Source organism: Thermothelomyces thermophilus, chromosome 3 (genome assembly GCF_000226095.1).
Source record: "Thermothelomyces thermophilus ATCC 42464 chromosome 3, complete sequence".
Lineage (NCBI taxonomy): Eukaryota > Fungi > Ascomycota > Sordariomycetes > Sordariales > Chaetomiaceae > Thermothelomyces > Thermothelomyces thermophilus.
In genome coordinates, this window is record NC_016474.1 from 4,408,892 (window position 1) to 4,430,537 (window position 21,646).

The 21,646-nt window shown below is 57.1% G+C and overlaps 9 protein-coding genes across 9 annotated transcripts; 3 read left to right on the forward strand and 6 right to left on the reverse strand.

The window, feature by feature from the left end:
• Positions 1-8: 8 nt before the first annotated feature.
• Positions 9-770, reverse strand: MYCTH_2061275 (uncharacterized protein; the record flags this gene model as incomplete). Its single annotated transcript, XM_003663454.1, has 1 exon — positions 9-770. One exon carries the CDS (start codon positions 768-770, stop codon positions 9-11), a length of 762 nt encoding a protein of 253 aa, XP_003663502.1.
• Positions 771-1,247: 477 nt separating this feature from the next.
• Positions 1,248-4,291, reverse strand: MYCTH_2305458 (glycoside hydrolase family 31 protein). The gene has a single exon (XM_003663455.1). The coding sequence runs from the start codon at positions 3,984-3,986 to the stop codon at positions 1,434-1,436; it is 2,553 nt and encodes an 850-aa protein (XP_003663503.1). The 5' UTR covers positions 3,987-4,291; the 3' UTR covers positions 1,248-1,433.
• A 382-nt stretch (positions 4,292-4,673) lies between these two features.
• Positions 4,674-6,623, reverse strand: MYCTH_2305460 (uncharacterized protein). Its single transcript, XM_003663456.1, has 3 exons — positions 6,402-6,623; positions 6,171-6,320; positions 4,674-6,103 (listed from the first exon to the last, which is right to left on the reverse strand). The coding sequence occupies exons 1-3, from the start codon at positions 6,572-6,574 to the stop codon at positions 4,837-4,839; spliced, it is 1,590 nt and encodes a 529-aa protein (XP_003663504.1). The 5' UTR covers positions 6,575-6,623; the 3' UTR covers positions 4,674-4,836.
• Positions 6,624-8,347: 1,724 nt separating this feature from the next.
• On the forward strand, positions 8,348-9,078 carry MYCTH_2305461 (uncharacterized protein). The gene is made up of 2 exons (XM_003663457.1): positions 8,348-8,499; positions 8,595-9,078. The coding sequence occupies exons 1-2, from the start codon at positions 8,414-8,416 to the stop codon at positions 9,067-9,069; spliced, it is 561 nt and encodes a 186-aa protein (XP_003663505.1). The 5' UTR covers positions 8,348-8,413; the 3' UTR covers positions 9,070-9,078.
• Positions 9,079-10,469: 1,391 nt separating this feature from the next.
• Positions 10,470-12,303, reverse strand: MYCTH_2305464 (uncharacterized protein). The gene is made up of 6 exons (XM_003663458.1): positions 11,967-12,303; positions 11,840-11,910; positions 11,548-11,759; positions 11,379-11,460; positions 11,005-11,299; positions 10,470-10,880 (listed from the first exon to the last, which is right to left on the reverse strand). Exons 1-6 carry the CDS (start codon positions 11,995-11,997, stop codon positions 10,612-10,614), a joined length of 960 nt encoding a protein of 319 aa, XP_003663506.1. The 5' UTR covers positions 11,998-12,303; the 3' UTR covers positions 10,470-10,611.
• A 600-nt stretch (positions 12,304-12,903) lies between these two features.
• Positions 12,904-14,282, reverse strand: MYCTH_2305468 (uncharacterized protein). The gene has a single exon (XM_003663459.1). It carries the CDS (start codon positions 14,000-14,002, stop codon positions 13,040-13,042), a length of 963 nt encoding a protein of 320 aa, XP_003663507.1. The 5' UTR covers positions 14,003-14,282; the 3' UTR covers positions 12,904-13,039.
• Positions 14,283-15,449: 1,167 nt separating this feature from the next.
• MYCTH_2315383 (uncharacterized protein) lies at positions 15,450-17,564 on the forward strand. Its single transcript, XM_003663460.1, has one exon. It carries the CDS (start codon positions 15,754-15,756, stop codon positions 17,356-17,358), a length of 1,605 nt encoding a protein of 534 aa, XP_003663508.1. The 5' UTR covers positions 15,450-15,753; the 3' UTR covers positions 17,359-17,564.
• A 668-nt stretch (positions 17,565-18,232) lies between these two features.
• MYCTH_2038764 (uncharacterized protein) lies at positions 18,233-19,108 on the forward strand (the record flags this gene model as incomplete). The annotated part of the gene is made up of 2 exons (XM_003663461.1): positions 18,233-18,508; positions 18,620-19,108. Coding segments are annotated over 2 exons (765 nt in total), but the record flags the coding sequence as incomplete, so codon positions are not given.
• A 565-nt stretch (positions 19,109-19,673) lies between these two features.
• Positions 19,674-21,049, reverse strand: MYCTH_2305470 (uncharacterized protein). The gene is made up of 3 exons (XM_003663462.1): positions 20,480-21,049; positions 20,245-20,415; positions 19,674-20,124 (listed from the first exon to the last, which is right to left on the reverse strand). The coding sequence occupies exons 1-3, from the start codon at positions 20,840-20,842 to the stop codon at positions 19,762-19,764; spliced, it is 897 nt and encodes a 298-aa protein (XP_003663510.1). The 5' UTR covers positions 20,843-21,049; the 3' UTR covers positions 19,674-19,761.
• Between the last annotated feature and the right edge of the window lie 597 nt (positions 21,050-21,646).

Here is a 21,646-nt window from a genome sequence, read left to right on the forward strand (position 1 = left end):
AGACTGGACTATAATAATGGTGTCAATGCTTCCAAGACTTCGATAGCACTCTCGAATTCTTCTTTCCAGCACTTCCATATCACCGGAGCCGCTATGTTGCCCTCAAGAGAAGGGAACTCCTCTCGCGCATACCTCGCCTCCACTTCCTCATCCTCGAGTCCCTGAAAAGGGCGTTCCCACGCCGTGATCTCGTAGATCGCCGACCCCAACGCGAACAGCTCTCGCTTTACCGGCGGTCTATCGTTAAATCGTCTCCCACGTAAAGGCAGCTCGTATTGGCTCTCTTCGCAAAACGTCGGCTTGAATTCGCGGCCTTGGAGAAGCGACGCGCCAAAGTCACCCAGCTTGACACGGAATCCGTCAAAGAGAAACAGGTTTCGACAGCTCATATCACAGTGCTGCACGCCCCTGGAGTGGATATAAGCGAGGCCCGTCGCGACGTCGAGAGCCATCCGTAGCCGGGTCCGTTGTGGTGGCGGTTCATAAGGATGCTCGGCAATGAACTGCCGGACACAGCCCAGCGGAGCGAGCTCCAAGCGGAGCGAGTGGACGCCGGCGCAGTGCTGCTCGAGGCCGAAGCACTTGAGAATGTGGGGGTGGTCACCAAGGTGCGCATAGATGGTAGCCTCCCGGGCCAGATCGTCCTCGCATTCATCTCGGCCGATGTAGTATTTGCCGTCTCGCCAAACCTGGTGACCCTTCAGGACGGTCTTGTGATCGGTTGTCGTCACGTAGCATGTGGCCCCGAGGCCAAGCAATTCATAAGGCATCAAGAATACTTGTTGTAAGGAAAAGAGAAAATGAGGAGGGGTTGTAGGTAACGCAGTTCGGCGTCGAGGTTCGGGGCTTAATTAAGTAAGTATTAATTATCGAAGGCAATTGCGGTGAGCAACAGTAGAAACTCGGAAGAAAGGCAAGTTTGGGCGACATCCCAGTCATCCAAAGGAAAAAAAAAAAAAAAAAAGAAAGAAAGAAAGAGGAATTAGGCAACACAAACCCGCCCTATTCAGCGAGCCAATGGAAACCCACAACAGGTGCCGACGGTACCGTTCGGCGAGGCCGGTGAATGGTAACAGCACTTCACCAACTACGCCAACAACACGCGCAATGGGCTGGAGATTAGGCTGCCGTGCTCGGTAAAACTCCCTGCGGTTTGTTCCTGTAATTAATGCAAGCCGTCAGCAGCGCATGAGGGCTTCCATTGCCGACACCAAGCTGATGCATCATGAAACCTGTTCTAATCCCTTATTAATTCTTTCCAGCCGGTGCAACAGCGTGTTCGCGATTTAAAATACATAAGAAGGCGATTCCACTCCAATCCATCGTCCCAAGAGGTCATAAGAGGGAAAAGAAAATAAAAAAAAAAAGAAAAACAAGAAGAAGAGAGAGTAACAAAACCCGGATACGAGAGAAAAAGACCGAATACCGAGAGCTCACACGATAACGTACTCCTTGAGCGCCTCCTCGACCGCGTCTCCCGCGCACGCCTTCACGTCCACCCAGGTCTCGTAGCCCGCCGCGCTGCCCTCGGCCCGCCCGTCGGCCGCCCAGACCTCCATGAGGGCGTTCTTGAGCGCGGCGTCGACGTCGAGCGCCGCCAGCCGCTGCACCCGCGTCTGCACCGCGTCGCCGGACGTGAAGACGTCCCAGACGGGGTCCTTGGCCTCGTACCCCATCTCGGCCCGGTGCAGGACCTCGAAGGCGCGCGCGCGCACGTCCACCACGTCCAGCTGCAGGTCGCGCCCCAGCGAGATCTCGAACCCGCCGCCGTCCCGCTGGTGCGGCTGCTGCCACCGGTGCACGTTGCCGAGCGCCACCGTCGTGCACCCGCCCTCGACGTCGCGCGTGACCCGGAACCCGGGCACCTGCGCCTGCACGTCCGTGTTGGTGTGCCCGACCAGCTTGACGTTCCACTGCCGCCAGCGGCGGGCCCCGGCGCCGTTCCACTCCGGCCCGATGGTGAGCACGCCGTCCGCCTGCGACCACGAGATGGGGGTCCGGGCGAACGCGCTGAGCGGGGGTTGGTCATCGCCGTCGTCGCCGCCGCCGTGGCGATGGTGGTCCTGCTGCTCCGGCTCCTCGACCAGCTCAAAGTGCGCGTCCCGGCCGACGACGAGGAGGAGGGTGATCTCGGTCGGCCGCGCGGCGCCGTGGCCCGTCCTGGGCGTCGTGTCCAGCGGCACGATGGTGCCCTCCCGCGCGAGCACGGGGATCTGCGACAGGTCGCGGTGCAGGTGCATGTACCGGCCGCCGTCGTAGACCAGGTGCGGGTAGAACAGGTCGACGTACCGGCCCGGCGGCAGCCAGGCGCGCACGCGGCCCATCAGGGTGACGGTGCTGTTGGGAGACGTGATGGGGGCCACGAGGAGGTCCGGCCCGAAGTAGTACTGCGTCGGCACCGTGTAGGCCTCTTCGTCCTTCGGGTGGTTCCAGTACATGGGCTGGATGAGCGGCTCGCTCTCGTAGCTGGCCCGGATGTTCATGGTGTAGAGGAAGGGGATGAGGCGGTGGCGCAGGATGAGGAAGTCCTTCATGATCCTGTGCGCCTCGTCCTCGTAGTTCCACGGCTCTCTCGAGTTCCACGGGCTCTTGTTCGAGTGCAGCCGCAGGATCGGGGAGAAGCAGCCCAGCTGGACCCAGCGGACCGTCAGCTGGTTGGAGCGGACGCCGCCCCAATGCCCGCCGATGTCGTGGCTCCACCAGCCATAGCCGATGTTGGATGCCGTTGCGGTAAACTCGGGCTGGAACTCGAGACCTTCCCAAGTCGTCTGCGTGTCGCCCGAGAAGCCGATCGGGTACCGATGGGCACCGGCGCCGGCGTAGCGGGAGAATGTGATGGGACGTTGGATGTCTTTCGCGTTGCGCTTACTGGTGAGGTAGTGGTAGTGATTGAGCACCCACAGCGGGTCTACGCTGGGGAGCTTGCTGCCGGTGCCTTGCTGCCAGTCGATCCACCAGAACATGACGCCCTGCTTCTCGAGGCTGAGCTTCAGAACGTCGAAGTAGGCGTCCATGAACTTGCGATCGGTGCAGTCAAACTTGATCGGTTCCTCTCGCGACGTGTCGTGATTCAGGGCCTTGGCCACCGCCGGGTACAGATCCTCATACGCCCGGATGCCGTCCGCCGGGTGGTCGTTGAGGGCCACTTTCAGGTTCCGATTACGCAGCTCCTGCAGGAACCCCTCGGGGTCCGGGAACAGCTTGCGGTTCCAGCTGTAGCCCGTCCATCCTGAGCCGTACTTGGGCGGGACGTCGTCAACCCGGTGCCAGTCCATATCCACGATGCTCGTCGTGAGCGGGATTCCTTCGCGTTTGAAGTGGTCCATAAGCTCGATGTATTCGTCGGCCGAGTATGCGTGGTACCTGGACCACCAGTTCCCCAGCACCCAGCGGGGGAGCACCGGCTGACGCCCGGAGAGGCGGTAGAAGTCCCTGATGGCGGCCTTGTGCTCGCCGCTGTAGGCAAACACGTAACCGTCAATGCGGCCCGGCTCGCGAATGGCAATCCACCCGTCGTCGTCAAAGAGCATAGACTTGCTGTCGTCGAGAATCGCATAAGCTTTGCGCGAGAGCACACCCGGTTCCAGGTCCACGCGGCCATAGGCGCCGTCTAGGGTCCGGGCGGTGCCGCCCAGGTCTCCATAACTCTTGCCGTCGTAATTCCAGAGGTCGGAGCCGACTCTGACGGAAAGTCCTTCCGATGAGAACTTCTTCTTGTCATAGGTGAGGTGAAAGTAGTCCGTGATGATCTCGAGACTGTCGTTTGTCTCGACAACGCGGTACTGCGGGGCATCAAAGTATCTGAATACCGCGAACGTGGACGCGCGATCCTCGAAGCCTCCGTCCTCGGACCACTCGTAACGGATCAACCGTTCGGTGAGGAGGGTGAAGCGATAGTAAGAGGATCCCTTGCCGCCTGTCACGACGGCCTTCGGATTGGCCTTCGGATTCCTCGGGAACGTGTACCGGTACCGGCTGCTGGCCATTGTCTCTGTTCGTTTGTTTGTTTGGGCGGATGAAAGCGTGAGATCCGACTCTGGAGGGGTTGCTGTTGATTTATCTAGCAAGTATCAACAGACAATCCCCCAACTGGGACCTTGAGACCAGAGTAGAGTAGGTGTTGTTGGAGACACCGCCCTTGGACTCCCAAATACGGGTCGCGTTACCCCAACGAACAACCACCCCCGTTTCGGGCCGCTGAAACCGGTGGTCAGGTGCGCTTATCCCTGTCAACCTCGATGCGGGGGAGGAGCAGTTCGGTCTGGCCACGAGAGCACAAGAGTGCGACGGCAACCAATCACGACTCGGGTCAACCAGCCACCCGCTCCTACTGTTCTAATTCGTTCGGCCCAGGGTTAACTCAACCTCTCTGGAAAATAATATTACTTCGTACCGTGGGTGTGAACCTCCCCTCTGCCTTTGTTCCTCGTGCTTCATGTTGCGCCGGTTGTTGGTTTCATCAACGAGCTCACAGGTTTCCTGCTATAATTAACATGGAAAATGGCTTCTAGACCCTCAACGAGTGACAGGTGATCAGAAGCAAAAGCCCATGCCGTCGTAACTAGGTAGTATATGCAGGGCTGCATACCTCACTCAAATTATGCAGCGCTGCGGGATCGACCGACGAGAGAACAACTCGAGAGCATTAGCAAGAGCCCTGTGGCAGGGCGACTGACTGCCAGGCCGCGATGCAATGAAACATTGTGACCCGCGCTGTTACGACGCCATCGCTGAGAGCGCAAGATGGTATGGTGGCTTCAGCACTACCGAGGACATCAGATCGTCCGTTACGCCCACGGCACCTGACCAAAACTTGTGAAACTCACCTTCCCGCCCTCACCACATGCTCGTGTTAACATCCGTATCCAAAGGGCCATCCCACGAGTCAACCACTTCCGGTCCCTTCTGCTTGAAACCTTTTTCCGCCATTGCGAGCGTCTCTGTCTGCAGATGGGCAAACTTCTCCCTCCAATGCTCGATATCCTCAGGTTTCTGCAGGAGCCCGGGGAAGTCGACCAGTGCGAGAAGGATATCAGAAACGGCCGAACTGTGAGGGCCCCTGGCCTTCTCCAATGCAGCGTATGTCTGCAAAAAGTAGTTGACGGCCTCGTCCATGCGGCGGGTGACATAGCGGATGAAACCCATGACGAAGAGGTAGGTCGGGAGCACGCGCTGCAAGTGGGGATCTTGTGCGGAAGCGGTTGGCAGGTGCGCTCCAACGATGTCGAGGACCTCTTGCGCCTCCTCGAACCTGCGGCAAGTGATGTAGGAAGTTGCTGTGCCGAGCAGGAGGCGACAGTGGGAGGCCGTGAGGCCTTTGCTGGTCTTGGTTGTTATCTGCTTCTTCGCCCGACACGTTGTGCGCTCAATCTCATCCATCGCCGCAGGGCCCCTCAACCTGAGCGCCAAGAGATACTCGCGCAAGGCAGTTATCGTGTTGTCGTCTTCGGCATCCTCGCATTGTCGAGACTCCAGGTGGTCGAGTCGGATCTTTGCCGTTCCCTGGAGGGCCAGGAGGTACTCGGGCAGCGGAAGCGACTTGATCCTCGACCATGCTAAGCTCATGGGGTGTTTCGGGCCTAGAATAACACCACACAGCCGTGCGACAAACTCGGCAACAGCCCGTCCCAGGGCTGGGCGCCGAGCGGACAAGTAGAAGCAGCACCGCATGAGCGCGGGGAAGACGGTGTAGTCCTGGTCCCTGATGAACTGGGGAAGGTCGTCAAGAAGGCGATTAACCACCCTGACGACGTCGGCATCCCGGCCGGGCCAGTCCGAGACATTGCGTATCCTGTCGTACCAGGCGTTGAGGCGGGCGCTGGCTTCGACGCCGCCGCGGCCGAAGTATCGCTTGTGATCAGGTGAAAGGCGCCAAACCCCCTGTTCGAAGGATCCTTGGGTGTAATCGCGGAAGAACCGCAAGATCTCTTCGTGGACGCGGAGCTCCCGCGCGGCGTCGAGCTTTTGCGGAACAGTGGGAGGCGACGACGGTGGGGATCCTGGTGGTGTAACGCAGGTTATCTCGCCGCTGAGGTCCAACGCATCGCCGCCATGTTTTGCCCAAAAGTTAGGCGTACGGGAGAGATATCGCTCGATGTCTTCCCTGTCGCATGGGTCAACCACGGAATGCTTTTCAGAACAGTCGGGGCATCATCGCCCAGTTGGCATACCAGTCGACTGGCCGGTTCCGGAGAAAAAAAGAAGATTTCTTCCCCTGGGCATCACGCTGCTTCTTCAGCCGAAGCATGTAGGCCACCTCAGATCCCTTGTTATTCTTGTCTATGCCCCACCGTCTTATCCTCGTCCTGTACATCTTCGGCCTGTGGAGGGAATTCGTCAGTTCTCACCACTTATTATGGCCAATTTCAGGTTTACTTTGAGGGACTCCTAGGCGAACGCACGTCGCGAAGAAAAAGTGGTTCAGGGCCATGTATTCCATCACTTCATTCAGCGTGAGTTTTTCGTGCAGATATAGCCGGGTGATGGTTTCCTTGTGTTCCTGCCATTCCTCCGCGGTGTGGGTGTAGAGGTCCTGCATGCTTGGCTTGATGATCCCGGTCTTGGATGGGACCATTTTTGGAAAAGTTGGAAACTGGCACAAGAACGCGACAGGCGGAACCGTCGTAGCCGGCTGGGAAGGAAGACCGAAGTGATTTCAAATACGGACGTATTTCGCTGTTCTTCTTCAATCTGTGTTCCATCCTGCAGACAGAGGTCAAAGTTGCCGCGGGCTTACTGATTATGTGCGAGTTGTACGGATCGATCTTGGCCCGGTGCCACGGCACCTCGATGAGGCGGAGCCCAAAGGGGCTCAACCTGAATGGCTGAGCTTCCAGGGCCTCGAACGCCATCGGGAACTTTGGCTGTGGGGCGCCCGTGGTATCTCGCTCGGTGTGGGGCACAGAATGCCCTTGCATAAACCACAGCCAATAGGATGTCGTGCAAGGGCCCAGCAGATCGTCCCATCGTCGACTTGGTGCTGGCGCACCGCTTTCTCTTCTGATGGGATCCACGTCGTCTTCAGCAGCTAAATAAATGTACTGTATCAAAAACTGACTTAATTAGCTGAGGTGACAGCTCCGCCCCGGTTCGTTTCTCAGCATCGGGACGGGGGTGCTGCAGGATTGCTATCGGTTGCGGGAAAGAGTGATGCTCGCGATTGCGGCATGTGAATGCTAGAAGAAGAGCTTGGCTTCCGTATCTTTCTTTGAGACCGCAAACGGTTGCGCAACGCAACGCCCGGAGAAATGATGCGTCTGGCCAGAATATCGGCATTAGACGCGCACCCGCTCCCCAAAAAAGGGATGTTTTGCGATCCACTTCTTGTCAGGAGCGAAGCTCAGTTACTGGGTTTAGGATGGCGGCCAACGCTCTTCGTGGCGTGCGACCCCGCAAAGCATCTACTGTACTCCGTACATACCTCGCTAATCTGTTCCCTGTCAACGCCTATAAATCAGCGATCCAATGCTTTCTGGAATGGTCTAACACTCGTCGCACGTGCGGCAGCCGCTTTTGCCACCGCCTCGAGCAGAGCCGCTGGCAGAGCCGCTGGCTTGCTTCGACATCGGTGTACAGAAGGCAGCGGAACATCTGGTAACTTGGCAAGGGGCCTCTATTTTCTGGATTCACCCTTGATCACCATGAATGGTCTTTAACCTGGAACCAATACCGAACGAGCATTTGGGAGGTGGTGGTAATCACGAAGCGAGCTGTAATAGACGTGGATATTACTCGTGGGACGTGGTACGGCGAGATAGCTTGCTGGGCGAAGCAAAGGGTTTGCTGTGGTGGGCATCGCCCAAGTTGTTGAGGAGGGCCGCTGCATCAACGCTGAGCAGTTCCTGGATGCCTCTGAACCCATCCTAGACACCGCAACACCCGACGGCCGGTTGTAAGCCGGATGCAGACAGGTTCTCTCCATGAATACTTCGTTGTGGAAAGACCGGAGAATGCCGCAGCGAGAGTGGCACCATTGCTCCGTAGGCATAAGGCTCGGAGGTGGGAGAGGAGTATCAAGAGTTCAAGGGGAACGATGGGCTTAAGTAGGGATTGCTGTTCACTCATAGGAAGCGATAGTTGGAAACGAACGAAGCGATTTACAAGTCTCCATGATGGCTGTCAAGGTATGTACCTATAATTGCGTTTTCGGCATCATTCCCATCCCACTTCTGGGCCTTGGCGATCAGAAGCCAGGGAGGGGGCTGCAGCTGCACGCCCCACACAGGCCAGCGGCCCGCGGCAACTGAAGCAGTATCCGGTGGTTGCGGGGGGGCTGGCCAAGCACTGCTAGCGAAGTACCGGTCAGCTAACGGACCATCAAGCAGATGTCACTGCTTCGCGCTTGCAACGGCCCTCGTTCTCCACGCTCAGGAGACGTCGCCGCTCAACGACTGTTCCCCACAGTCGCGCGATAATGCAGTTGAACAAAGAACGCCAGCGAAAAGTCCGCAACGCATTGCATAGGTCGCTTCCTCGAGAAGATACGCCAGAGCACGCGCTGTAAGTCGGCTTCCGGTGTCTTTTCCGTCGTATTCGCCATGTATTTTCATGAAGTTAATAGCACGCCGCTCATGAATGCGCCGCCGACTCCGCAGATGGACGCGCAATCAACAATTGTCTCCGCTTCTCCGCCTACCGCCCGAGCTCCGCAACCGAATCTTCGAACTCGTCCTCAACGTCGGCCAGATCAACGTGTGCTTCAAGAGATGGGAACACAGGCTGCGGATCAAACCCGGAAATCCCGGGCATCGGTACTACGAGACGATCGAGGGCGGTTTCTATTGCCGCATCCTCGAGAGGAACCAGAACCCGTGGAAAGCCCATCGTGATGGACCCCCACCGCGTCGTGGCATGACGCTGCTATCCCCCGTCTGCCGCCAACTTTACCACGAAACAGCCCTGCTGCCCTTCCGCCTCAACGCCTGGTCGTTCGAGTCGTTGCGAGTACTGGACCGCTTCGTCATGAAGGAAAAGAGGCTACCGCGGCCGCAGCGCCGCGCCATCCGGCTGCTCTATACCCAGACCGTCCTCCCACGCCCGTGGAGAGGTACTTTGGTGCCCTGGAGGTGATCGTACTCGAGACCGGGCTTACGATGGTGAGGCGTGTCGAGGACGACCCCGAGCACGGGAATCGCAAAGTGGTCGGCTGGGATCTCTCGTACACAAAGCTGAAGTAGCGTGGACACGGTGGGTTTGCTGCCTGCATCGGTTTCGCGACCAGCTATTTACCGAGAAATCTTCGGGCTTGGACCCTGTCCCCGCTGCGTAATTTCCTAAGGAGCCGCATCTCCCGAGTTTCATACGCAATTGGAACCAGAAAAATGCTCATCTCAAGCTCTATGAAGGCCAAAGAAGATTATCCGTTTTCAGAAGTTCTCGGCTCTCGTCGGGGATTGACGAGAGCGCTGCTGCCGTTCAACCGGCTTGCCTCCTGATTCTTGATATCCACTGGGGGCGAGATAATGGAAATTAAAGCACGGAATCAAAAAATAGCTCGCGAGGCGTTCGGAGGGATACTATCTAATCGATTTTGATTTTTTTTTTTTAGGTCTTTGTGAGCTAATTATGACTTAAGCCGTTGGATAGCTTTATGGCGACAGCGTTTGGCGGCGTGTGAGGCCGCAGTTTATACCCGTTCCCGTTTCGCTTTTCTCCTATCGCGCATTCCGTAGACTATTGAAGAAGCGGGCTGATACGGGCTCCTGTTGCTACTACGTCTCTAAGTTTTTACCAGGGACTAAGGGGGTTTTGGGCTGCTCTGGCTGAGAATGATTTCGTGATTAGTAGAGGGACAAACAATGTTGAGACGATTATAAAGGATTCCTTCGTATAATACCTCACAGTTTCGGAGCTGGGTCACATTACCCATGAGATGGTTTAACGATACAGATCGTTTGGAAAATCTCCCGGCCTCTTAGACGCTTGTGTCCAGGCCTATGGTCGGAGCACAGGTATCCCGGAGAAAGCTAATTATGTAGTATCTGTGCTCCAGTGGTGAGCTCGGCGAGACCGGCATCGCAAGGGGTATGGGCCTGGCGAATGCCCCCTCTGTTCACCTCGTGTTCCATCCACAGGACACCACAGATAGAGCCTTGTTATCCAAGCTCCGGAGGCAGGCCAGTCAGCTTACGACTTGTACGCCCCTTCTGGTGCAAGGGCTGTTAACAGTCTTGCCGGATGTTGCTGCCGCTCTCTAGGAGCCGAAGCCCGGGCGGGGTTCGAATGCCGCCCCGTCCCAGCTCCAACGCCACGGCGCTGACAACATCACAAAGAGAGCCGATTTCGACAAGTACCACCGCCAGAGGAACTTGTTCTGGCCGGACCCGGACCAGGTCTGAAACCAAAAGATTTGGGTAGTATTAGGGTGCGGTGCTGCCGGTGCGCTGGTGGACAGAGCCATCCAGGCGGTGGCATGATATGTGCTTACGGCATCAAGAATTTATCAGACGAGTTATCATGCACGCATGAGGGTGACTGGCAGGGTTATGACGGGTTGCTCTAAATGATCTGTGACAAAGAATGGAAGATCCAAGAAGTATTCTTTCAGTGAAGCCATGATCCCGGTCCCTAGATCTATGAAATAATAGTGTCTCTCTCATATCTCGGGTCAACTCAAGCATCCTTGGCGTATACGCCCTTCAGGAACTCCTCGACCTTGGTGAACTTGTAGTCGGGGAAGATGCGGTTCCACTCGTCCGACACGACGGAACCGCCCTCGGCGATGCTGAGCAAGAGACCGGTGAAAACCTGGCGTTCGAACGCCCGTTTCTCCTCCGCGGATGCATTAAAATTTGGCCAGTTGAATTTGGGAATCCATGAGTCCGGGATCTTGCCGGCCTTTGCGTCATCGATGCTGATAGTGTCCACCCGGTACCGTTTTCCTGTTCCCCCCTGTCAAAACTCGGTGCCATTGTCGCGCCCCCCGGGGGGGGGGGGGGGGGGGGGGGGGGGAAGGAGGGGGGAGAGAGGAGGGGCCAGAACACCGCCCATATTTTTTGGACTTACCCGTAAGTTTCTCGCCTATGGCCACCTCTTCAGCGCGGGACAAGGTGTCGCCGTTGATGCCGCCGATCTCGGGCCACTCGCCCTCGTAGTCAATGGCCTTCACCACAATGTTGGCGATGTCGTGGACCGCGGTGTAGCTAACCCGGCTGGTGAGGTCGCCGACAACGCGGATCCAACCTTCATCATGGTTAGTCGGCAGGATGCTCCTGCGGGTCTCGACGAACTTGGCCGTCTGGCGGCCGCCACCGTGGTAGTTCATAAACCATCCGGGCTGGAAGAGTGTATACTCAATGACCTGGAGAACCGTAATGAGGTCAGAATCGGTTTCTGATCACGTCTCGGACAAGTGCGAGAAGAATTCGGGGAAAGCTTACCTTTTTGTTCTTGTTCTTCTCCCGCAGGTAGCTTCGGATATCGAGCTTGATACGATAGAAGTCAAGATGCTTGAGATTGCCACTGAGAAATGGGGTTACAGGTCATTGATTAGAACCATCACGTGTCGTATGGTGACGGCCGGCCAAGGAGGGTCACGTTTGCACTTACACTGCCCACTCGCTGGGAGCAAACCTCTTGACGCCGGCTTCAATGGCGGCATCAATCAAGTTCTTTTGCTCGGCAAAATCTGCCTCGGTGTGTAGAACATTGAAGGACAGGACGGTATGGACACCCTGGAGGGCTCGGACAAGACCCTTTTTATCCTGATAGTCCACCTTGACCCACGCCGTGCCTTTGGGAACATCTTCCGGGGCCGCATCCTTTGGAGATGTTAGCGAGCCGGCAAGGCGGGAGACAGAGTTTGAGAAGAAAAAAAGGGGGGGGTGGTTGCTCAGCATACTCTCCGGGAGAAGATGACGACCTCATGCTTTGCAGCAGCCACGAGGACATCAATGACCTCATTGGCGAGCTCTGGTTGACAGGTCAGCGTCGAGGGAGCCCAGGATGAACGCAGGCAGAGAACTAACGCGAAGCACCAGCAATGGCGACCTTGACCATGGTGGACGATGGCAAAAGAGGGGTTTAGCTGAACAAGCGACTTGGTAATGGGGGAGGTTTGAGAAACGCAGTTGAACACTCTATGCTGTCTCGATGTTGGTGTGCGGATTGGGTAAGTAGGGCAACTAACTCAACGAGTGCCGGCAGAGTTCACAGCTTTATAGACTCGTGTGTACGGACTATATCGTACCCCGGCGTGGTGGAAAGTCTCCGAGAGCAGTCGGGATTGATTTGATCGATCTCGGTACCTTGACGGCTTATCGCATGAAACACACGTGTGCGGTTCGCCACGGTGGTGGAAAGGGACGGGAGGAGAAGGGAGCCTAAACGGTGACGAGGTACTAAGACGGTAAGCTAGCTGCAAGGGGTCCGACCGGGCAGCCGTCAAATCCGCAGTGAAGCTCGAGCTACATTCCTAATACTATTGGCGGTCTGAAAGGACAGGACCGTAGGGAGGAAGGCACACGCGATGCTCGGCTGATCCTCCTTGACGCGGTCATGGCACAGAGGTAACCCAAGGTAACCATGGCAAGCAGGCATTGTGGCTCCCCAGTTCAAGAGCCAAGTGTAATTACTTGATGATACCACGGGCTCGGACCAGGGTTTGGCGAGGAGGGAAACCGACCTACTTGCCGGAAAAGGAAAGGTAGGTATTTTGCACGCAATTCCTACTTGTACCTTACGCAGGTCCTGATGAATACAAGATATCTTGTCAGCTGAGGCGCGGCTGGCGGTCAGGTGCCTCACCATCAGCCTATGGCCTTTGCTGATTAATACCAATAGATGAGACTAGTTATGCTGACACTGTCGCGATTTGGGTGTTCCACTTTCCGCGAAACTTCATTTTCTACCAACTTGCATCGCTCTACCTAAATCCTGTCTTTTTTTTAGCCCCCGCACTCTATTTCCAACCCCGCCCTCGCTAACAGCAATGCCAGTTACGCACGTCATCAGTTATTAGTCATAATCCCCTATCTCCGAAGTTTTGGACATGCAGAATGATGCCGATGAATGATGGAACCGTGCTGATGATGAAGATTGATTACTTGGACTCCTCGGGCCAGACATCGTAGCCAAAGGTGTCCTTCATATTGACAAAGCGGCAGTGCCTCCCGCGGGCGACCTCCTCGACGGCTTCGAAGTCATCGTCAGACAGCTCGGGAATCTGGAAGTTGCTCTCGATGCGGCTCGGGGTCGAGCTCTTGGGCAGCACGACGTAGCCGCGGCGGAGGCCCCAGGCCAGCAGCACCTGGGCGAGGTTGTGGCCGCTGCGCTCGGCCACCTCGTTGAGCGTCCGGTTCTCGCGCACCGTCTCTCCCGTCGTCGGCACCTGGTTCTGCGACCCCAGGGGCGAGTACGCGGCCGGCAGGATCTGGTTGTCGAAGCAGAACTGGACCAGCTCCGTGTTGGGCAGGAACGGGTGGATCTCGATCTGGTTGACGGCCGGCTTGATGCGCGCGAAGCTGAGCAGCTGCCGCAGCCCGGCGATGGTCCAGTTGGACACGCCGATGGCCCGCGCCCGCCCGCTCTCGGCCAGCTCCTCCATCGCCCGCCACGTCGGCTCCGGGTTCTCGGTCAGGTCCCGGAGGATGACGTACTTGCCGTCCGGCCCGATCTTGACCGAATAGTCGTCGTTCTTCTCGGCCGCGATCGGCCAGTGCACCAGAAAGAGGTCGATGTAGTCCACACGAAGCTTGGAGCACGAGTTCTCAAAGCTCCACTTGACGTCCTCGGGCCGGTGCAGGTGGTTCCACACCTTGGTGCAGATGAAGATGTCCTCGCGCTTGACGCTCGGGTTCCTGCTCAGAAAGTCGTGCAGCGCGTCGCCCACCTCGTCCTCGTTCTGGTAAAACCAGGCGCAGTCGAGGTGCCGGTACCCGACCTCAAGTGCCTTGGTCACCGCCCTGTAGGTCTCCCCTTTGGCACCCTCGTTGGCAAAGGTGCCAAACCCGACGGCCGGTATCTTGACCCCGTTGTTGAGCGTGTATGTCTTTGAGGAGGCCATCTTGTCTCTTTTTGGGATTGCCCTCTTTCACCAAGCTCCTTTTCTTTCCTATTCTTGATCTTTCTTTCTTTCCGTTCCTTCTTCTTTTTCTGCTTTACCAGAGCAGCACGAAGAATGAGTTGCAGCTGAAAATGTGATGATAGCTTCGGGTTTGGTCTCTTCTGACCAAGAGACAAGGGGGATAAAAGAAGCTCTGGTCGATCAGATTAACAACCCCTCTGAGGTCACTTCCTCAGGGAATATCACGGGGACAATCGCGGTAAATGAAAAAAATAAAGAATAAAAAAATCTCGGTCAAGCCGTCTGCTTCCTTGTCAAGATCCGGTTCCTGGACAAAATTCCCGCGGTTCTGGCGGCAACATGTCGGACCTCTGCCCTTGCCGTTGGCAAGTAAACAGACCACTGAGATAACGTCAACGTTCGATCGCCCCTCGGAAGCGGTCCCACAGTGTGACGTCTTTGAGAGAGATCACAAAGGGGCCCACCAAAAGATCTGAGGCCTTTGTTTCGGACCGGCAAGATACGGCATCTCGCATGAAGGAGATTCGCGGCCTCTCTCATGTTTGACCCCGTTTTTCTGGACCTCGCCAAATCCACATTTTCGCAGGCTCTCTCGCTGAATGGAGGTTCGATCTTCAGGTCCGAGTCATGTCCGCAAATCTCCCGAGTCGCTCCGCGGATCCGCTGTTTTGGGCCAAAATTGGACGGGTTTGGCCTTGCCAAGACTGTTTTGCTTTTTTTTCGCCTTCAAGACAGGCCTGTCCTGTCAAAGCTTATTCGAGAGACCCTATCAGGGGATGCCGTCAACGAACGCTTCGGCGGCACGGCGGCGAACATCACGGACACTAGGCTCCGCCGACGCCCCTCTACTTTCACCTCTGTGTATCAGACAACCGGAACGCTGGAGTGTGTGACGCCATCAACCAGCTGGCACCAACGGTTCGTCTGACAGGTTGTCCCTCATCCCAGCTGGTCTCAACAGCAATTCCCCCCCTGAACGATGGCATAATAAGCTACTAAGCTATCAGGGGAAAAGCTGCCAACATCATCATCGTTCCATGCGTCCAGCTCGCCAGGAAAAGAGGGAGGAAGGCCCCAAGGTGAATTGGCTCGAGGGTTCGGTTAACTCTTGGCCTCGGTTTCGATGGTCCCAACGCAGTCTTGTCTTACGCTCATGGTTCCCGAGGCGGCTGAGGAAATACCGAGGTGTCATAGAGAGGCAACATGATGACATGAGTGGATGAGTACCGCGCGGATACCGGCAGCCCAGCTGGGCCAGATGTCTCCATCCAGCTCCAGGACCCCTGTGGAATTTTCTGAGCGCGCCACTCCGTACTGTCGTCATAACGGAGCACAGGCGGTGGATGTTGGGAGGGTTTATCTGACACCCACCGCTGCTTGATAGGCACGAACAGACAGGCCTCCAACCCGAAGTACAGCTCCACGACTTCACCGCTTCGCCAGACGAGTTTCACAATCCCGACATGGACCCTATAGTTCCGAGGATATCCTGAGAGGTTCTCTCGCGCACATCCGGGATATAAGAGCTTCCCTGCTCCCGCGGTTGGAAATTGGGTCTCTGACAAATATATCACTCATACTGCCACCATATCATATCTCATCCGAAGAGTATTTCTTTCTTTTTCATTTTGAGATATACCCTGTGTATTTGCCTTTCGTTTCTCTGTTTTCTGTTATTAGAAAAAAAATTTCATACATAGACTCCAGTTATCATCATCATCATCATCATGATGTCGAAGCCGGGATTGAAAGAAGTCGACTTTGACGCTTCTCCAAAGAGCCAGATTCAGACTCCTCCTGACTCGCCGGAGAAGACCACACATCCCAAGGACTTCCCACTCCGCTCCAAGAAGCCGGACGGGCTGAGCATCGGGACCGGCCACGCCAGGAAAGATAGCCGGGGCGAGAGGAGGAACACGAGCCTGGGACACATCGAGCATGGCCTCACCATCCCGACATCACCGAGCTCGCACAATACGATCGAGGTGCCAGCGCTGAGGTCGCCGGATGCGGACACGACGCAGTTCATGCATCACCTGTCGTCGAACCCGTCGACCAAGGAGCGGAGAGTGTCGCGCAACTCGTTCGGCGCAGCCCTGCCCATCCCCAAGTCGAAGCGGCAGTCGCGGCTCAGCAGCGTCACGTACCCGGCTGACGGCCAGGAGGCGGTCGGGGGCGGTAATAAAGCGGCGGTGGCGCAACCGTTGCGCGAGATCCTGACGTCGCAGGTGCAGGACGTGCTCTCGCACAAGGTGCAGAAGGCCAAGAACATGGCCTTCGTCTTCGACATCGACGGCGTGCTGGTGCACGGCGACCGGCCGATCCCCGAGGGCCGGCGGGTGCTGGCCATGCTCAACGGCGACAACCAGCTGGGCATCAAGATCCCGCACATCTTCCTGACCAACGGGTCGGGCAAGCCGGAGCTGGCGCGGACGGAGCAGCTGTCCGAGATCCTCGAGAACCCCGTCAGCACGGAGCAGTTCATCCAGAGCCACACGCCGATGCGGGCGCTGGCCGAGTACTACCACACCGTCCTCGTCGTCGGCGGCGAGGGCTACCGGTGCCGGGACGTGGCCGAGGAGTACGGCTTCAAGGATGTTGTGGTGCCCAACGACATCGTCGCGTGGGACCCGACCATCGCGCCGTACCGCGTCTTCACCGACGAGGAGCGGGCGACGTCGCGGCCGCGCGACTTCTCCAAGACCAACATCGACGCCATCCTCGTCTTCTCGGACTCGCGCGACTACGCGACCGACATGCAGATCATCGTCGACCTGCTGCGGTCCGAGAACGGGCGGCTCGGCACCGTCGCCGAGGACCCCGTCTCGCGGCGGATCCCCATCTACTTCTCCCAGGGCGACCTGCTCTGCCCGACCGAGCACCCGATCCCGCGCATGAGCCAGGGCGCCTTCCGGATCGGCCTCGAGGCCATGTACAAGGCCCTGACGGGCGTCGAGCTCGAGCGGGTCGTCTACGGCAAACCCGAGCCGGCGACGTACAAGTACGCCGACGAGGTGCTCGCGTCGTGGATGGAGGCGCTGCACGGCGAGGAGCGCGTGCCCGACAACATCTACATGATCGGCGACAACCCGGCCTCGGACATTGTCGGCGGCAACATGTACGGCTGGAACACCTGCCTCGTCCGCACCGGCGTCTTCCGGGGCGGCGACAACGACGAGGAGAACCCGGCCAACTTTGGCGTCTTTGCCGACGTCTGGGAGGCCGTCACGGCCGCCTGCCGCAAGGAGCTCGGCGACGACTTTGTCTTCCAGTGGGACGAGAGCGCCGTCAACCCGGTGCTGCGCGATAGCGCCACGTCTGCCATCGAGGTATAATAATCTGGTTAGATTTTTTTGGGGTATTATCTTTTTTTCACACTTTCTATTCTTCGACAATTATCTTCTGGGACGAGTTGGTTTGAGAGTATAAACTTTTTGCTATGCTATGCATAGGTCGCTCGCAGAGAGGGGAAACAGAAAACATGGACCCAAGAGCAATAGAAACGTTATAGATGAATACCGACGAAGCTCATTATAATTAGCGATCAATCATAAGGTGTCCATTGCACTGTCGCGCTCGACACGGGTATCGACGTAGAGGGCCGGTCCTATTTCTCTTTGGAAACACGGTATTCCGTATATCCGGTGTTTCCATATTACCCATCAGGGGTGGTTCGGGAATTACCATGGGCTCGGCAGTTGCCCATCGTCCAACGGCTCTTGCAACTATTCAGAAGCTTAGCTCCAGGGGCGGCGCGTGTAATTAGCGGAGCGTCACGGAAGGCGACAGTTTCGGCCCCTTATTCGATGGTTCCCCTCACCCAGCGCATAACTAATTACACCGTACAGTACCTGCATGTCCGCAAGTAGTATGTACATGCAATAGATCGTATAACAGAAACCGTCACATTGTAAGTATTCGGCTCTCAGTTCTGTCTCCTGACCGGTCCTCACTGTATATAAGACATGGGAAACCTCTTTAGCACCGTACCATGGATCCTGGGGAGTGATCGAACTTTGAACTCTTCTTTACGCAGGAAGAAGTATTAATTATTATATTAATTATTAGCCAAGCGAAAGAATACAAAAAAAAAAAAAAAAAGAAACACAGGACGAACCAGCCCGCAACCAACCAACGATGCCGTCCTCCCTGACCAGTCTCTCCCTCGCCGTCCTGGCCAGCACCCGGGCGGCGGTGGTGGTTTCGGCGGCGTCGTGCAGCCGCGCGGTGCTGCAGCAGGTGACGAGGGCGTACGTGGCGGCGCAGGAGGCGGGCGACGCGAGCGTGCTCACGGCGCTGGTGTCGCCGCACCCGAACCAGATCTACGTCGAGAACAACGGGCTGGCGGACCTGGCCGGGGGCGCGCTGGCCGAGCCGCTCCGGATCGACTTCTCGCGCTCCATCCACGACCCGGACCGCTGCGCCGCCTTCACCGAGATCATCGGCGCCTCCGACCCCCACCCGCGCGTCATCCACACCCGCTTCGTCCTCGACCCTTCTTCCCCCACCGCCGCTCCGCCCTCGAATTCCTCATCCTCCTCCTTCTCTTCTTCCTCCTGGAACCACTTAGCCCGGTCGTCGTCGGCGGCTACGGAGGCCGTGCCTAAGGCGAGCCTGATCGAGTCGGTGGTGACGGACGAGGGGGACTGGCTGTTCAACGCGACGGGGACGCTGGAGCTGAACGCGGGGGAGGTGTGGGACGAGATCCCCAAGTCGGATCGGGCGGCGACGGCGGCGGAGGTGCAGGCGCTGGGGGACGCGTACTTTGACCGGTTCGGCAACGAGAGCGTGGTGGTGCTGTGGGCGGCCGAGCCGTGCTACCGGCTAGAGGGGGGCCTGGCGGCGCGGGGCGAGGTGCGCGACGGCGAGTGCGTCATGGCGTTCCCCAGCAGCATCGTCGTGCCCTACCGCCGCTACGTCGTCGACGTCACCCTGGGCGCCGCCAGCCTCTTCGTCGGCTTCCCCGGCCTCGACCGCACCCAGGGCGACGCGCCCATGCCGGACAGCCACCTGTTCAGGGTGGAGCACGGCAAGATCAAGTACATCCACACCGCCTCGGCCTGCGTGGTAGAGGGCTGCGGCCTGAACGCGACCTCGTTGTCGACAATGAGGAGGAGGAGGAGCCTGAAGAAGCCCGTTTCCTTCCGGGGTTGAGCTTTGGAAAAGGGGGGGGGGTATAGTTATCGATTTTTTAAGAGGGCGGTTTGTCCCTTCCCCCGCGTTCTCCTTTCTTCGATGAGTGATTGTAAATATCAGAGGATACTATGAACATTAGCCACGATAACCGTAAAAAAATCAAACGAAAAAGCTGTTTGCCACTGGTTTCTTCCTGTCGGGCCTTGGGCGCGAGAAGGAAAAGGAGCTGCGGCGAAGGGGTAGCGGTGGGTGCTGCTGCTGCATGCGGGAGTCCAGCAGCCGGGTCCGCTCGTTGGCTTCCACGTCCGGTAGTTCCACTTCCACATATTTTTGCATCAGGTTGTACTCCGTACAATGCCTAATTAACTAAACAAGGTATACCAAGAAGAGCTACGATGGCAGGGAGACCTTAAAAAAAGAAAAACCCAGCACTACTAACTGCATCAGCGATGGTAGCGGTGCAATCTGAAATAGGACAGAGGGAAGAATTGAAACGGCGGCCATTCCATGAGAAGAAACACAATTAATTATAGCAAAGTTCACATAACCACTAATAATTACTATTTATTTAAGCCAGATTCGAGCCCACTCACTCGCTCAACTCAGGCTTCGTTGAGCAACTCCCTCAGGACCTCGGCCAGCTCCGTCGTCCCGTACTTCTTCTCCCGCGTCGGCCGGGGATCCTCATACAGGACGCCGCCCTCGAGGAAGCTCTCGGTCATGGCCGTAAACCGCGCGGCCACCGAGGGCGGGAAGACGGCGGCGTAGAAGCCGGCCAGCTCGTCCCGTCCTACCGCCCGCAGCTCGATGCTCCGACCCGTCACCTCCTCGAACGCCTTCTGCACGTCGAGCGACGAGTAATCGCGCGGCCCGCGCAGCTCAAAGACGTGCGGGTTGGACGGCAGCGCGCCGCCCGTGGCCAGGAGCTCGCCCGCCAAGGTCGCGCCGATATCCCGCACTGCGATCTGATGATGATGAATGCGCAACAAGCGCCTCCATGTTAGCAATGTCAAGACTCGTTGTCTTTTTTCTTTCTTTTCTTTTCTTCTCTTTGGCTTATTATTATTATTAGGTGTAATTATTACCATGTTGAGGGGACGGTCCACCGGGGTGACGGTGGTGAAGAAGAAGCCGGATGGGAGCGTCTCCAGGCTCGAGGCCCAGTTCTCCATAAAGTACGAGGCTCGCACTACGACGACCTCTGGCGCCGCGTCCCTGAGCACGACCTCGGCCTCGTGGTTGGTCAAGATCTCGCCCTGTCCGGTGTGTGGTTATTAGCAGGCATTTAATAGTTGACTAATTATGGGTAAGGTAGCGTACCGTTCCGTGATCATACTGCGCGCCGATGCTGGAAAGCAGGACGAGCCGCTTGACGGACCCGGCCCTCTTGACCGCCGCCTTGACGTTCTCCGACACCAGGTGGGCATGCGCGACGCTGTCGATGTCCTGGTACACGGGTGGGGTGATGTTGAGCACGGCGTCGGAGCCCGAGAAGTCCAGCGTCCCGGCGTTCTCCACGTCGCCCTGGACGGCCTCGAAACGCGGGTCGTCCTTGAACTCGGCGGGCACTCTGTTGATGTCGCGATAGTAGCCCCTGACGGTCGGGTTGGAGGGGTCACGGAGCAGAGCTCGGATAGCGGCCTGGCCCGTCTTGGGAGAGGCGGGAGCGACGGTGATGTGCATTTTGAGAAGCGGAAGCTGTGGGGTCGTCGACCTTGCTCAGCGATAATTAAACGGCTGCGTTTGAGAGGAGAGTTGTTGCGGTGGTGAAGATGCTGAAATGCAGCACCAATTATTTAGGCTTTAATTAAACCATGCCATGCCAAAACACAGAGCGTGGCTACCTATTAAAATCCGTCGGTATCCGGCATCGCCGCATCCCTCGCCGTGAATCTCCTCGCTTTGGTCGAGGTCCACATTTCCACGATCGTCAAACATAGGGCTGATGACGATCCATCCCGGAAGTACACTCTCAGAACGAAATGGAACGATACTGCATACGGATAGAGATGGTCCAATCACAGGCCTGGGGGCAAGCGAGGACGCGTTTGACATGACGTTAGTGTAGGCTAGGCATCAGCCAAGCCAAGCCAATACAGCCGTCAGACGGAAGAATTCAGCTTGGTGCACCACGCGACAGGCGAAAGGATTATTAAACACAGTCGTGGGAGGTTGAGGAGGGCTTGGTCAGTTGCGAGGCAAGACTGAAATGTAAAGCATAATACCTAGGTGTCATACCATGCTGTCAGAAGCTGTAGAGCTTCTAAGAGTATTAGCCACATACGTGCCACAGCATATAAGGCGTCGTTGCCAACGCATTGGCCAGTTCCTTTGTCTATAAATATCAGTCGTTTTGTCTCCTTTGTAGATAGTTTCAACAAGGCACTGTCTCCTTCGTACAGCCACCTACTATAGACTGCTTTTAACGCTCCCAGAGCTCCTACTACATTTGGCAGTTATAAGCCTGGCGCCTTGACTACTCCTCTA

Coding starts and splice junctions, on each gene's coding strand:
- MYCTH_2305458 (XM_003663455.1), bottom strand. CDS start 3,986: ATGGCCAGCAGCCGGTACCGGTACACGTTCCCGAGGAATCCGAAGGCC.
- MYCTH_2305460 (XM_003663456.1), bottom strand. CDS start 6,574: ATGGTCCCATCCAAGACCGGGATCATCAAGCCAAGCATGCAGGACCTC. Junction 6,321..6,401: donor AACCACTTTTTCTTCGCGAC/GTGCGTTCGCCT, acceptor TTCCCTCCACAG/GCCGAAGATGTACAGGACGA. Junction 6,104..6,170: donor CGGAACCGGCCAGTCGACTG/GTATGCCAACTG, acceptor CCCATGCGACAG/GGAAGACATCGAGCGATATC.
- MYCTH_2305461 (XM_003663457.1), top strand. CDS start 8,414: ATGCAGTTGAACAAAGAACGCCAGCGAAAAGTCCGCAACGCATTGCAT. Junction 8,500..8,594: donor GATACGCCAGAGCACGCGCT/GTAAGTCGGCTT, acceptor CCGACTCCGCAG/ATGGACGCGCAATCAACAAT.
- MYCTH_2305464 (XM_003663458.1), bottom strand. CDS start 11,997: ATGGTCAAGGTCGCCATTGCTGGTGCTTCGC. Junction 11,911..11,966: donor CGCCATTGCTGGTGCTTCGC/GTTAGTTCTCTG, acceptor CCTGTCAACCAG/AGCTCGCCAATGAGGTCATT. Junction 11,760..11,839: donor TCGTCATCTTCTCCCGGAGA/GTATGCTGAGCA, acceptor ACATCTCCAAAG/GATGCGGCCCCGGAAGATGT.
- MYCTH_2305468 (XM_003663459.1), bottom strand. CDS start 14,002: ATGGCCTCCTCAAAGACATACACGCTCAACAACGGGGTCAAGATACCG.
- MYCTH_2315383 (XM_003663460.1), top strand. CDS start 15,754: ATGTCGAAGCCGGGATTGAAAGAAGTCGACTTTGACGCTTCTCCAAAG.
- MYCTH_2305470 (XM_003663462.1), bottom strand. CDS start 20,842: ATGCACATCACCGTCGCTCCCGCCTCTCCCAAGACGGGCCAGGCCGCT. Junction 20,416..20,479: donor CGCAGTATGATCACGGAACG/GTACGCTACCTT, acceptor CACACCGGACAG/GGCGAGATCTTGACCAACCA. Junction 20,125..20,244: donor TGGACCGTCCCCTCAACATG/GTAATAATTACA, acceptor CATCATCATCAG/ATCGCAGTGCGGGATATCGG.